Raw genomic sequence first — 12,295 nt, 5'->3', positions numbered from 1 at the left:
TTTTTCGCAAAAACAATTATTGGTCACAAGTAACAATGTCCATAACCAACATACTGTTTATTGAAAATGGTATAAAGCAGGGCAAGGCAGAGAGCCTCAAAAATTTTTTGTGATTGTATGTGTTTTGAAATAACAAAATATTGCAACTGTTTTTTTGCCTCTCTTTGCACAGTGAGAAATATTTTGTTGGCTTTTTTTGATTTTTATATTTCGGGTTTCATAGCAAATTAAACTTTTCAACTCATTAAAAAAACGCTGTTATATTAAAACTATTAAATAAACTATAAATTATTTTGTAAGAGAATAGATAACACGAATGATGCAAAAAATATTTAATTAAAAAAAAAATATTTTCATAAAGTTTTATCAAATTATGGAAATGAAAATTATTAAAATAATGATAATAATATGAGTAATAACAATTTGTGTGGAGAACTAAATGATATATAGAACCTTTCTTATTCACTATCGAAATGAAACTGAAAATACTTCTTTGTGTGACCAAATCAAAACCCAAATTAGTCCATGGCCATCTTTGTCACACCTGTTTCAGAAATAAAAATTAAATATTCAAAAGTGTTGAAAAGTGCATTTGATTTGAACCAAATATTGCAAAGCCAATAAAAAATTCAATTAAAGAAGAAAAATCTTTAAAGCTCCCTGAAAATGTGTAGTATGTTACATTTATGTACACAATTATTTCTTACGGTGCATTCATAAAAATATCCGACAGCACATTCCTCGTCGACTGCTCGAACAATACTAAATATTCTCCCAAAACCATTTTGACAGAAAACTCAAAACAAGTTATTTTTTACAATTGTGTTGGTGAACACACAGACATCCCAAGGGATACTCTTTGCCTAGCCCTGGTATAAAGCCCTTAAACACCATGGAGCGTAATAAAACCAATGTTTGTGAAGGTTACATTGTTGATATTATATTTGGGAGCTACATACATATTTTCGAATCGGGACGGGGATGTTATAAAAGATAACTTTTATTGGTCATCTGATTGAACCGTTTCCGGAGCAATACAAGGAAATTGTAATTTTTGTGGCGGATCCTTTTAAAAAACCAAAAAAAAAAAATGGATCCTACATGGGCGATTGAGATCTACATACTATCTTACAGCCTTGTAGTTCCGAAGATGTTAGTGATAAAAATCATGACATTTTCTCCACTAATATGTAAGTAACCTTCGTAGCATTTTTAAATAGACGGCCTTTGGGATATATCCAACACCGGCTACGCGATTTATAGTTTTTCTAAACTTTATTACTTTATTTTAAAAATTTCAGGTCAATCCGAGCATAGCCCCTAAACTCAACATAAGCCTATTTTTCTTTCCCGCACCGCAAACCCGGACATAGTCCCCATAGTTGCAATGGGGTCTAGGCCTGGGCACTGAAAACAACCAGCAAGTAAACGACAAAATTGGGTGGGTCAACTATATGATACCCTCCCTGCAAAATATCCCATGCAACTGACCACGTATATTTGCGTCGGCTAGCTCCTCGTATTGTTTCGAACCGCCATCATTGGGGTTTTGTAGTCGTTAGTGATTACTTTGCACTTGTCATTTGTTTATCGATAGTGGTAATCCAATTGAATGTGGAAGTCATTGCTAGGAATGTTCAAAGTGGCACATACGACATCCAAATGAATATTTCCCCGAGCTATCAGATAAGAGATAAGATAAGACACGTCAGCTTTTGGAGACTTAAATGCCAAATGGTATGAAGCATATATGGAGGGCTCACTGCTATACCGAACCAAGTCATGAAAAATAAAAAATGCCGAAATTAGTGCCAATGTCCCCGTATATGAAAACTCTGTTTACCCTGTAAAGCACAATGTCAAAAAGTGTTTCGTTCCAAAGATGACGGTAAAAAACCTAAGGCAACGACTGTCATTTTCGACTTTTTTCTAAGTCAGTGTGTTTCACTTTGAATCAGTACAGCAATATTAAAAAATAATCAGTGTTTTCTATAAATGGATAATAATAATAGCAGTGCTAGTGATTTTTCCAGCAATGAAGATGAGGAATATTTGCCAGCCACAAAAATGATGACGACGGAAATGACGAATTTTTTATGTGTAAATATTTGTTGAAACCATGCTAAATTTTGTGTAATTTACTCTGTCAAATTTCCCTGCCTAGAAAGCAGGTTCCCATATTTGATTTGCGTGTACAATGGATTTATAAATATACATTTTGACAATGAGATGTTGTCAAATGCATAACTTTGAAAAAAAAAAAGTTGTAAAAAAACTGTAAGTTCGGCCCGGCCGAACTTTGAATACCTTTCACAATATTGTACAAATTTGGCAATTTTCAAAAAATTAAAATCCATTAAAAATGCTGTTAAAATCTTAAAAATACCGAATGTAACCATGTTAGGGGCTATACGAAGGCGTGGACCTGCACATACAATTTGCTGTCATAGGCATTACGAACTTCAAATACTAAATTTGAAATAGTTTCAATCAGTACCGCATATCGGGAGGTACCGTTATATAGGGGCTATACCAAAAATCCTGCAGACATAATACACATTTGAGTAAATTTTTATCAACTTACTTCATTTCGTTCGGATGCTAGAGTGATTTCCACAGACGAACAGACGGATAGACGGACAGCCGGACGTACCTCGCTAAATCGACATAGAATTTTATGCTGATCAAGAATATATGTACATTATGGGTTCTAAAATGTATATTTCGAGGTGTTATAAACGGAATTACAAACGCAATATTCCCTCCATACTATGGTGGAGGGTATAAAAATGTATACATATAACTGCATGACTTTACCTTCTTATTTCTACCATAGTTGAAACCTTAAATTTTCCTTTGTCCTTGTTAACATTAATTTATTTTTTTTTTAAATGAATTTATTTTATTTTCCTAGAAATCACAATGATTGTCAATTACAATAGAAGCACCCGCAGCTGCCAGCCGCCAAACCAAGACATGACTTAAAATAAAACTTCGAAACTAGTGGGAAATTAATCGCTAAAGTTAACTATATTTAGTCATATAACGACACTTTATTTTATTTTTTTGACTTGGTTCGCTTTAGCTGTGAAACCTTGAAATTTTATTCAGAGTAATAATGAACCAAAGTAGATTTTTTTGGAATATTTTTTTAGTAATATATTTAAATTATTTTTATTTTAAATTAATATCATTAGTTAATTTTGAATATAGACTTTTACATTTTCTTTTGGTAGATTAAAATATTCCTTCCAGAAATTAATGGAAGTGCATTTACTTTACCTCTAAATATCTTCGAATTATGTTTTTATGACATAGTTCGGTATGGCTGTGAGCCTTTCATATATGAGACCTTTAACGGTTTTAGGCCGTAGATCTCTTTGGATCCTAAGTCTTCAGGACATTTGAGTCGATATAGCGATGTACACCCGTCCGTCTATCTGCCTGGCTGGTGCGCACGGTCCACTCCATCCATGTTGGATAGTTATAACTCTTATAAAATGTGATGTAAGAGTCCGATTGTCTTCGAATTACACTTATCACAATATTTCTACCAACACAAGATCTAGTGCGAAGATGGGATATATTGGTCGACTGCTTCCGGTACCTACCCCACAACGGGTAATTTTTTAATAGCTACGAATCTTATAAAACGCGAAATTAACATCCGATTCCATTTAGACTTGGTATATCTCAATATTTCCATCAACACAAGACCTCTTATAAAGATGGTAGAGATCGCACAATTTCTTCTGGTACCTTCTTCACAAAGGCAGGTTAAAATCTTCAAAAACTTGCACATACCTCATATGAAGTGAAGAAAGTAACCAATATAGTGGAAACCTGGTTCGTGGAAAAATTTATATCATATTTATTTAGGTCCGAATCGAAATGGACAATATTGGCCCATTCCTTCGAAACCTAATCCATATAGTGTCAACAATTTGAATAATCATAACAGAAGTTAACACATATTTAAATAATCGAACACTAACTAAGGGTATACATCGGTCGGCAAAACCGACTGACACTTTTTAACTTTTTAAATTCGGGTTTGCCCAAGATATATTTCCACATTTGGAACCTATTAAAACATGGACCTGCGTTGACAAAACTCTGACGAAATCGGAAACCATAATGTTGTCGCCGTTTTGGTCTATTTTCGGTGCTAGTGTTACAAGAGAAATGAAAACCCTTATGTGGCCTTCGGCCTACCCATGGAATATAAAAAGAGGGCACTGTATCGGCTAAAGGAAATGATGGTGTACAGCTACTTGGTACATTGTTCCTAATATGTCCCCCATCATTTCCGATGAGGGTTGCGTTACAACAAAATTGGATATGCGCAATGAAATTATTAATTAATTAATGAACTAAACGTTATACAGTGTGATATGTTAATTTTGTGCCCATTGCCCTTAAAACCTGCCGTGTGAAATATATGGTTTGTGTGCTAACCGCAGGGAAGGACAAAGGACAACAGGGTAGCAGACGTACAACAGACAACAGTCATAAAGAAGGCAGGTACACTACAACGTGAAAAAGGCACTCGGTTGCATCTCAATTTTGAAAAACGACCTCTTGTCTTGGGCTTTGCCAACATTCATCAGGGTGTCCCTTTGTGTGTTGGGTCACACACTCACACACACACACACAAGACGAGACAATGGCGAAGAAGGTGGCATTTCTAGACAATGACCGCATCTGTTTTGTTGTCCGCTGTGCATTGCAAACCATATTTGCGGTCATTGAGATAAAATATCACGTGGTCAACGGGTTTGTTACGCTGTCAGCCGTCGCTGCAGTGCTGCTGCTAATGTTTGACGATCTAGACTGTTTGACCTGCCCACCGTTGTCTTTCAGATACTAACTGATGTTGTGAATGCCGGATTTGACTTTAATAGATGCTGTTACGCTTGGCATGACTGTTTGCAAGCAGAAGCTGTAAATATTTGTCAACATTTGATTTTGGTCTGATAACAAAACCACACGGCTTGGTATTCCTGAGAAATGTGCGGACAATGCAACGCACTCCACCGTCAATGACACGAAGAAGAACAGAAAATGAGTGCAGCATTCGATTTTGCTGGCAAGGCGAGGATAATCATAATTTCCACGCTTTTCATGCACCGAACAAATTTGACAATTGTATTACAAATGCTTGGGTCTCCATGGGGGAACTATGCAATCCTTCTCACTCTGTAATCCATTTTAAATAACAAACTACTACTGACCTACAGTATGGACGAACCTCCGCGAGCGCCTCTTTGTCAGCTTGCTTCTGCTTTTCATACACAAGCAAGAAATGTACATTTTCTCAAAAAAGAAAGGCTAGAATAATTAACATAATCCTCTTCCGTTTTGTAGTGTAATTTTTGCTTAGTTAATATTTTCTCAAATCAACACCAGACACTTCTTGGACTGCTGTGCCATAATTTCTTTGGGGCTTAATTTGCCTAATTTTCCCATAAACAAACACATAAAATCCACACTTGTACGGAACTGGTAACAGGGGGCTCCTGCATACACAAACGAGGTCAGTAAGAAGTGTAAGGTTGGCCGAGCCAGTAGCTGGAATACATGGCTTCTAGACACATTTTCGAGGATGTGTCTGTTTTCGAATTTGAAGACCGCCCTCGTAGTGTGCTTTTGGCGGACAAACTCCCTCCGGCAGGGTGGTGGGCGAGTAAACGTTTCTATTTCGTTGCCACCGGTCTTACCATGTTATACATAAACAATTCTTATGTAAATTATTCTGGAATATGATTTACGATCTTCTATTTTTATTAGCCCCCCACCCCCTTTTCCATTGCGAGTTGCCCTCCCTTAAGAAAACAGTTTTATGCTCGAATTTGTGCCGATATGCACACACACACATACATATATCAAAACACCCTTTAGGGTTTGCTCGAAGAATGCCAACACATATTTCGGGACATGTTAACACTTTGCTTAAAACAAGCCATTGTCTTGTAATGAACCAATGTGCCAGAAATGGAAGATCTGTAAGAAAATCGGTTTCTGCAAAGCAGGCTATTGAAATATGAAAGTGGGAAATTATCCGTTTGTGTAGTTATAGGAATAAACTTAAGTCACTCGAGTCAAACTCAAAAGCGAATTTAGATTTAAAATCAGATATCTTCAAAGGCAAGTCTACGGAGTCAGACTCGGAATCGACTATAACAACCCCGGAGAACACCTTAAAAATGAACGAGATTAACAAGTGCATTCCAAAACTTGTAATAGTGACCATATATTGGAATATGTCAATACAGACGAACAATCAACCATATATAACCACATAAAATGCATCAGACAGGATACTTGCAGAATGCAGTAAAGAAAAGACCTAGCCGTGCAACTGGATGGTAAAGGAATTGTTCAGTACAACGTTATTAACACTACAGGAGAAAGGAAGAGTGGGTAGAAATATATTAATGTAATAAGTTTTGTCCTTTGGGGGGAGGTACGAGGATCTGAGGAACTGTACTGATGACTAAATTCTGATACAATTGCTCCCGCGTGCCGAGTTTGGGCATTCAACTCGTTACATATAAATTTGGACTAAATCGGAAACTCTCTCCTAGAGTTATCGTTTGACTCAAGTTTTACTATCAAATGTTTGTCACATCAAAGCTTGTTTTTGTAGCGATGGGGTTTTTGCCCGCTTTGCTCTGTTGCAGAACCTGAAAGAATATATTATGTTTGTAATCTTTTTTCGAAATCACAAAGGGAAATCGGTTATTGTAGTAAAAATTGTTACATTCCTACAGTTCGGGAACAAACCATATGTTTTAAAAAGGATAATATTTTAGATAATACTCGTTTGAAGGCGTTTCCAATTATTACATAAATAGTTCAAAAAATAGCTTAAAAAATCAAAATTTTATTTCAATCAAATTCAACAGTTTTTGGTTGAAAACTAATAATTTATAGCCTCAAAGATTCGACGTTTTGAGAGGTTGTTCTTGTATTAGCATTACAAATCCTGTGAATATTCAATCCTCTCCAAGCGATTCGAGATGTGAAATGGGTCTATCTCAAAGTAAGTAATTGGTGTATGTCACACCAAACATGACCCCGACGATTTGCCATTGGTGTTCTTCATTGTAGGTTATATAAGAAGTAAATGCAAATCTTCCAATTGCAAATTGAGTTTGTTCTGATGGAAATTTGGAATATTTTTGAAGGTATTATTAATAATACTTTGAATTTGTTTTTGTTATTTTTCTTTTTTTTTGACTTGGATTGTCAACAATGGAACTTTGTACAATGCACGGTGAAGTGTTTAACTGCTGTACTGTTATGTCTTGCCTCTTTTTATTTTGTATGCCAAGAAGAAGTTGAGGAAGGAGGAACAATTACATTGCCAGAAATACCGTCATCAGAATAAAATGTACGATTGTCTTGTAATTAAAGCAGACATACCGCGATATGGTATGATGGCATTCTACTCTGTCTAGAAAACAACAGTAGCATTTGGAAATGACAACAAACAGCCACATACAAACTGAGGAACAGTCGTCATTTGGACTTGTTTTGATCCGCATGCAATTCGCCAAAGCATTGCGTTTCGATTTCAATCTATGTCAACACTTCATTTGCCAAGTTTTATGCGGTGTAGGAAATTTGCTGGTAGCTGCCACTGCTCTGGCATTGTAAACATAAATACAAACAAACAAACAGACACACAAATGTCACTGTCATTTCGGTAGCTGCATACCTTGCAGTTGTACCAAAAACTGTTTTTTAATTTGAACCGCCAGTTTTGTTGATTTTTTACTTAGCTGGCCGCAAAATGCTTTATAATTACAGGAGTCAAGTTTGCGAGCTATATGGGTTGTTTTGGTTGTTATTTGAAATATTAAAAAAAAAAAAAAACATTGGGTCATATTTTTAAACATATCTGGTATTTTCCACATCAGTTGCCAGTAAAGGCTGCGGAAGTGGCTCGTCCTTGTCAATGATTTTTTCGCTCATAGTTTTTTTTTTTGTGAGGCCAGAAGTAATAAATGACAAATGTACATTTTTCGTTTCAGACGAATGTTCCCGACTGTCCGTGTCAGTTTCTCCGGACCTTTGAGACATATGCAACCACCAGATCGCTATGCTGTCCTTATCGACATTGTACCCATGGATTCGAGACGATACCGATACGCGTATCACCGGTCCTCGTGGCTGGTGGCTGGCAAGGCTGACCCTCCACCCCCAGCCCGTTTATATGCCCATCCAGACAGCCCCATAAGTGTCGATGCACTGAGAAAACAAGTGGTTTCATTCGAGAAGGTCAAATTAACGAACAATGAAATGGATAAAAGTGGACAAGTGAGTATGTTGTAGACAAATCTTTTCGATTATGACTGCAGGGTGGAGTAGAGAGACAGGTGTATGTTTCCGATGAACCATAACATCGACATCTTCTATTCGCGATAAAAAAACTTCTGTTGCATATTTTTAATAAACCATGAGATCGGATTAAAAAGCGGACGAGATTTTCAACTGTTTTAAATCTATGACAGCAGTCACAAGACCTACTTAAACACATATCTACAATAACTACATTGGTGTATTCCTACAGATTGTATTGAATTCAATGCATCGCTATCAGCCAAGAATCCATCTGGTCCGCCTTAGCCATGGTCAGAATATTCCCAACACCCCCAAGGACTTACAGGAAATGGAACACAAGACATTTGTCTTTCCGGAGACAGTCTTTACGGCAGTAACGGCCTACCAGAATCAATTGATAACAAAGCTGAAAATAGATTCTAATCCATTTGCCAAAGGCTTCCGAGACTCCTCTCGCCTAACTGATTTTGACCGGTAAGTGAAAGCAAACACTAACTCAATAAAGTCTGCAAATTTTAGTTGTTCCAGAGGTTGCGTGAAAAATATGATTGGTCATAAAATGTTGCTTGAAATTAGGTACTTTCAATAGAAGCCACATGTTTTGAATAAAAAAAAACCGAAAAGTTAATTCTCCCATGCAAGATTTGTTATGTCTGGAAATGTGTGATAAATAAAGAATTGAAACAAGTGACTCAGACATTGAGGCATCGCACAGTGGTGTAAATGGCCGCATACAAATCGACTTTAAAATACTTTTAAAATTGCTCCCACTAAGAATTTCCTACAGAAATTTTGTTCGTTGACTGTGAAACGAACAAACGAAAATAAGAACTTTTTCAAAAACCTCTTTGACTTCTTGCGTTTATATCATTTCATTGTCCTTATGTTCTTTGTTTTATGTTGTTCAGCATTTCCCTTTCTATTTCTCCTTAAATCGTTGCCACTGTTCCACTGTCAACAGCCAACAATGTACATTTCTCTCCGTCCTGGGCAACATGGCTGTGCGAATACATATTTCGATGGTGGTGGTGAAGTCGGCTGTGGTGTGACGTGGAAGCAGAGCTGGCTGCGGCGGCAGTGTTTTAAGTGGCGTAAATTATAGGTCGGCACTTTTAACTTTGAAGCTCATACGTACACGAAAACACGATAATAATGAGCGAATGTCGAATAATATTGGCCGCCGCCGTTCTTAGACTACCACTGTCGATTAATGTTGTTGCCGTTTGCCAGTGCCAGTGCCAGCGTCACTGTTGCAGTTAGGTTTTCACTGCAATTATCAGAGAACGTACGAAAATTAGTTTAGTTTCAACAGAGAACTTTAATTCTTCACAAAATAAAATAACGTTTTTTGTTGCCTTCCTTTTCGTCATTTTGTTGCAGTGACCCCATGGACTCTTATTTGTTTGAGCAGCACTTTCGATCGCCACTCAGATTCTTTCCGGACCCACTGATGCAGCAAATGTCACCCCAGGATGCTGATGCTGCATCCATGGCCTTTCTGGAAAAGGCCAGGCAACACCTGCAGATGTTTGGGCGGTCACCATACACGGAGATGTTATTGCCTCATCTATACCAACGTCCTCCGACTGCAGCAGCGCTGAACGCCTTCAACTTGGGAATGTGGCAACAACAGTGGCCCCAATTGACCGCTGGGTTTCTGGCTAACCACCAAGCGGCAGCAGCACAGGCTGCAGCAAATGCGGCTGCTGCAGCAGCTGCCTCATCTCGAAGGAGTCCGCAGCCCATAAATCCACCAGCACCCGCTACGACGCCCTCTTCATCTGGATCGGCTTCTCCTGATTTGAGGACAAAAAACTTCCATCGATTCAGTCCCTACACAGTTCCTCAACAGCATCAACAACAACAGCCGTCCCAACCGCCACCTCCGACAAGAAGTCCGCCAAACTGATTTCATTCTACCCAACCAGTGCAATCGTAAATAATGTTGACATTATTTAGTAGGGGCCTTGTGAACCGTGAAAGGATCCCGCTTTATGATTATTTGTAAAGTTCCCACATATATGTTAGTGTAAAGACAGAACACAAGAGCTATCAACCTGTAAATAAATGTAATTCCTTAGATATAGTCCTGAGAATTGAGCCCCGTAGGCATAATTTGAATGTATCCCGCTGAAAACACTCGATTCTTTGTAGAAAGTGCTTTGTTAGTGTATAAAAAAAGCAAGGGCCCATGATGGACCCGGCAAATGCTACCGATACTTACCTTTGTATTGGCAGACGTCTTTGTATTTAATATTGTTCCTAATTGTAATGAATAGCCTAATGAAGTATTTTAGATAAATAAATGCGAATAAATGTAATTGACGGAATGTTGCTACACACACACTCATACACAAATACATATAAATAATAGCTTAAGATAGAAAACATATTTTAAATTTGGTTTAACATTTTGTAATATGTGCTTATGACCAGTGAAAAAATTAGTAATTTATTTAAAGCTTCATTAAAAATAAAGAGAAACACATCAATGAATTATAAAAAGCATATCTACATATTTTCGTTTCAATTCGTATTTTACAATTAGCTTCAAATTCTAAGTGAAAGCGGAAATAGAGAGACAAATTATCTTCTGGCGCCTTTTAATCGGCAATCGGCATGGATGTGAGGTTTAAGTAAACTGAGAATTTTCTAAAGGTTTTCGGTTTTTGTGAAGTGCATTTATTTAGAATGATTACCATTACAACTCCATCTAACTGATTCGAAAAGTTAGTACGCCTTACTCTACATTAGACAATTATAATTGGTATCGAATAAATTCTAGAATTTAAAAATTCATCTGCCAGTCTTAATCCCATAAAATATTAGGATATATAGAACAACTCTATGGCTTGACATTCTTAAGTCTATGAACCGGGAATTTTCTTTTAATCTAATGGATTTATTACAACTACATAATGATTGTTCAAAGGTTTTACACCATTTTGGGGCAATAGTACCCTTTCCTTTTTTATACCATCCACCATTCTATGGAGAGTATATTAACTTTGTCATTCCGTTTGTAACTCCTCGAAATAATAGACCCTACAAGGTATATATATATATATTCTGAATCAGCGTAAAATTCTAAGACGATTTAGCGATGTCCGTCTGTCTGTTGTAATCACGATATCTTTCGAACGAATTGAGATAGAAGGCTAAGATTTTGCATACATCCATAGTTTACCAGTAGGCGGGTTAAGTTCGTAAATGAGCCATGTCGGTCCACGTTTTCGTATGGCCCCCCACCAAGAATTTTGTATGCAGGTCTACGACTTCGTATAGCCCCCATATAACGGTACCTCCGGATAGTTGGTATTTTGACGATTTCAGCAACATTATTCACCAGAATCGTTTCAAATTTCGTATTGAAACTTATGGAAAAAAATTTAATGCAGGTCTACGTCTTCGTATGGTATCCACATAACGGTTTTCATTTAAGTGGTAGTTTTCGATTTTTTTTTTAAATTTTCAAGTTCCTTCGAAATGGTGGAGGGTATTAAAAGTTTGGCCCGGCCGAACTTAGCTGCTTTTTTACTTGTTATTTTTTGATTTTCAAGAGTATAATTCCTAGATTGTTTAAAAAATAACTTTTATACCCTCAGTCATATGGCTAGGGAGGGTATATATCATTTGATACGACCAAATCAGTTTCAGGACGGTAAATTATTTTCTTTGAAAATTGTCAACTTTTGTGGGGAGGTACTAGAAGGAGTTGGCCGATTTTGCCCATCTACGAACTGGATCTACTGGATTCGATAATAATATTATGATGTACCAAGTTTGGACCGAATCGGAGTTCCCTTCGAGAGTTATCATGCGCAACCACCAACCAGACAGACGGACGGACATCTCTAGACCGACTCTGACGAGAAGTATTATTATTTTGTTCAAACTTTGGAAATCCCAACACTATAGCCAGTGCTATGTCAGGTGTGAAAATAGG

At 37.1% G+C, this 12,295-nt stretch overlaps 1 protein-coding gene across 2 annotated transcripts in view; it reads left to right on the top strand.

The window, feature by feature from the left end:
* Positions 1 to 10,852, top strand: part of LOC101899904 (T-box protein H15-like) — a 28,716-nt gene extending 17,864 nt beyond the window's left edge. For both annotated transcript variants that reach the window (XM_011298273.3, XM_005177538.4), the window contains exons 4-6: positions 8,040 to 8,325; positions 8,579 to 8,823; positions 9,730 to 10,852. In XM_011298273.3, the coding sequence (XP_011296575.2) occupies positions 8,040 to 8,325; positions 8,579 to 8,823; positions 9,730 to 10,258 (1,060 nt within the window). In that variant the 3' untranslated portion in view covers positions 10,259 to 10,852. The remainder of the gene's footprint in view (positions 1 to 8,039; positions 8,326 to 8,578; positions 8,824 to 9,729) is intronic.
* Positions 10,853 to 12,295: the final 1,443 nt, after the last annotated feature.

This window comes from Musca domestica, unplaced genomic scaffold (assembly GCF_030504385.1).
Source record: "Musca domestica strain aabys unplaced genomic scaffold, Musca_domestica.polishedcontigs.V.1.1 57, whole genome shotgun sequence".
Lineage (NCBI taxonomy): Eukaryota > Metazoa > Arthropoda > Insecta > Diptera > Muscidae > Musca > Musca domestica.
This window is presented reverse-complemented; position numbering and strand designations above follow the sequence as displayed.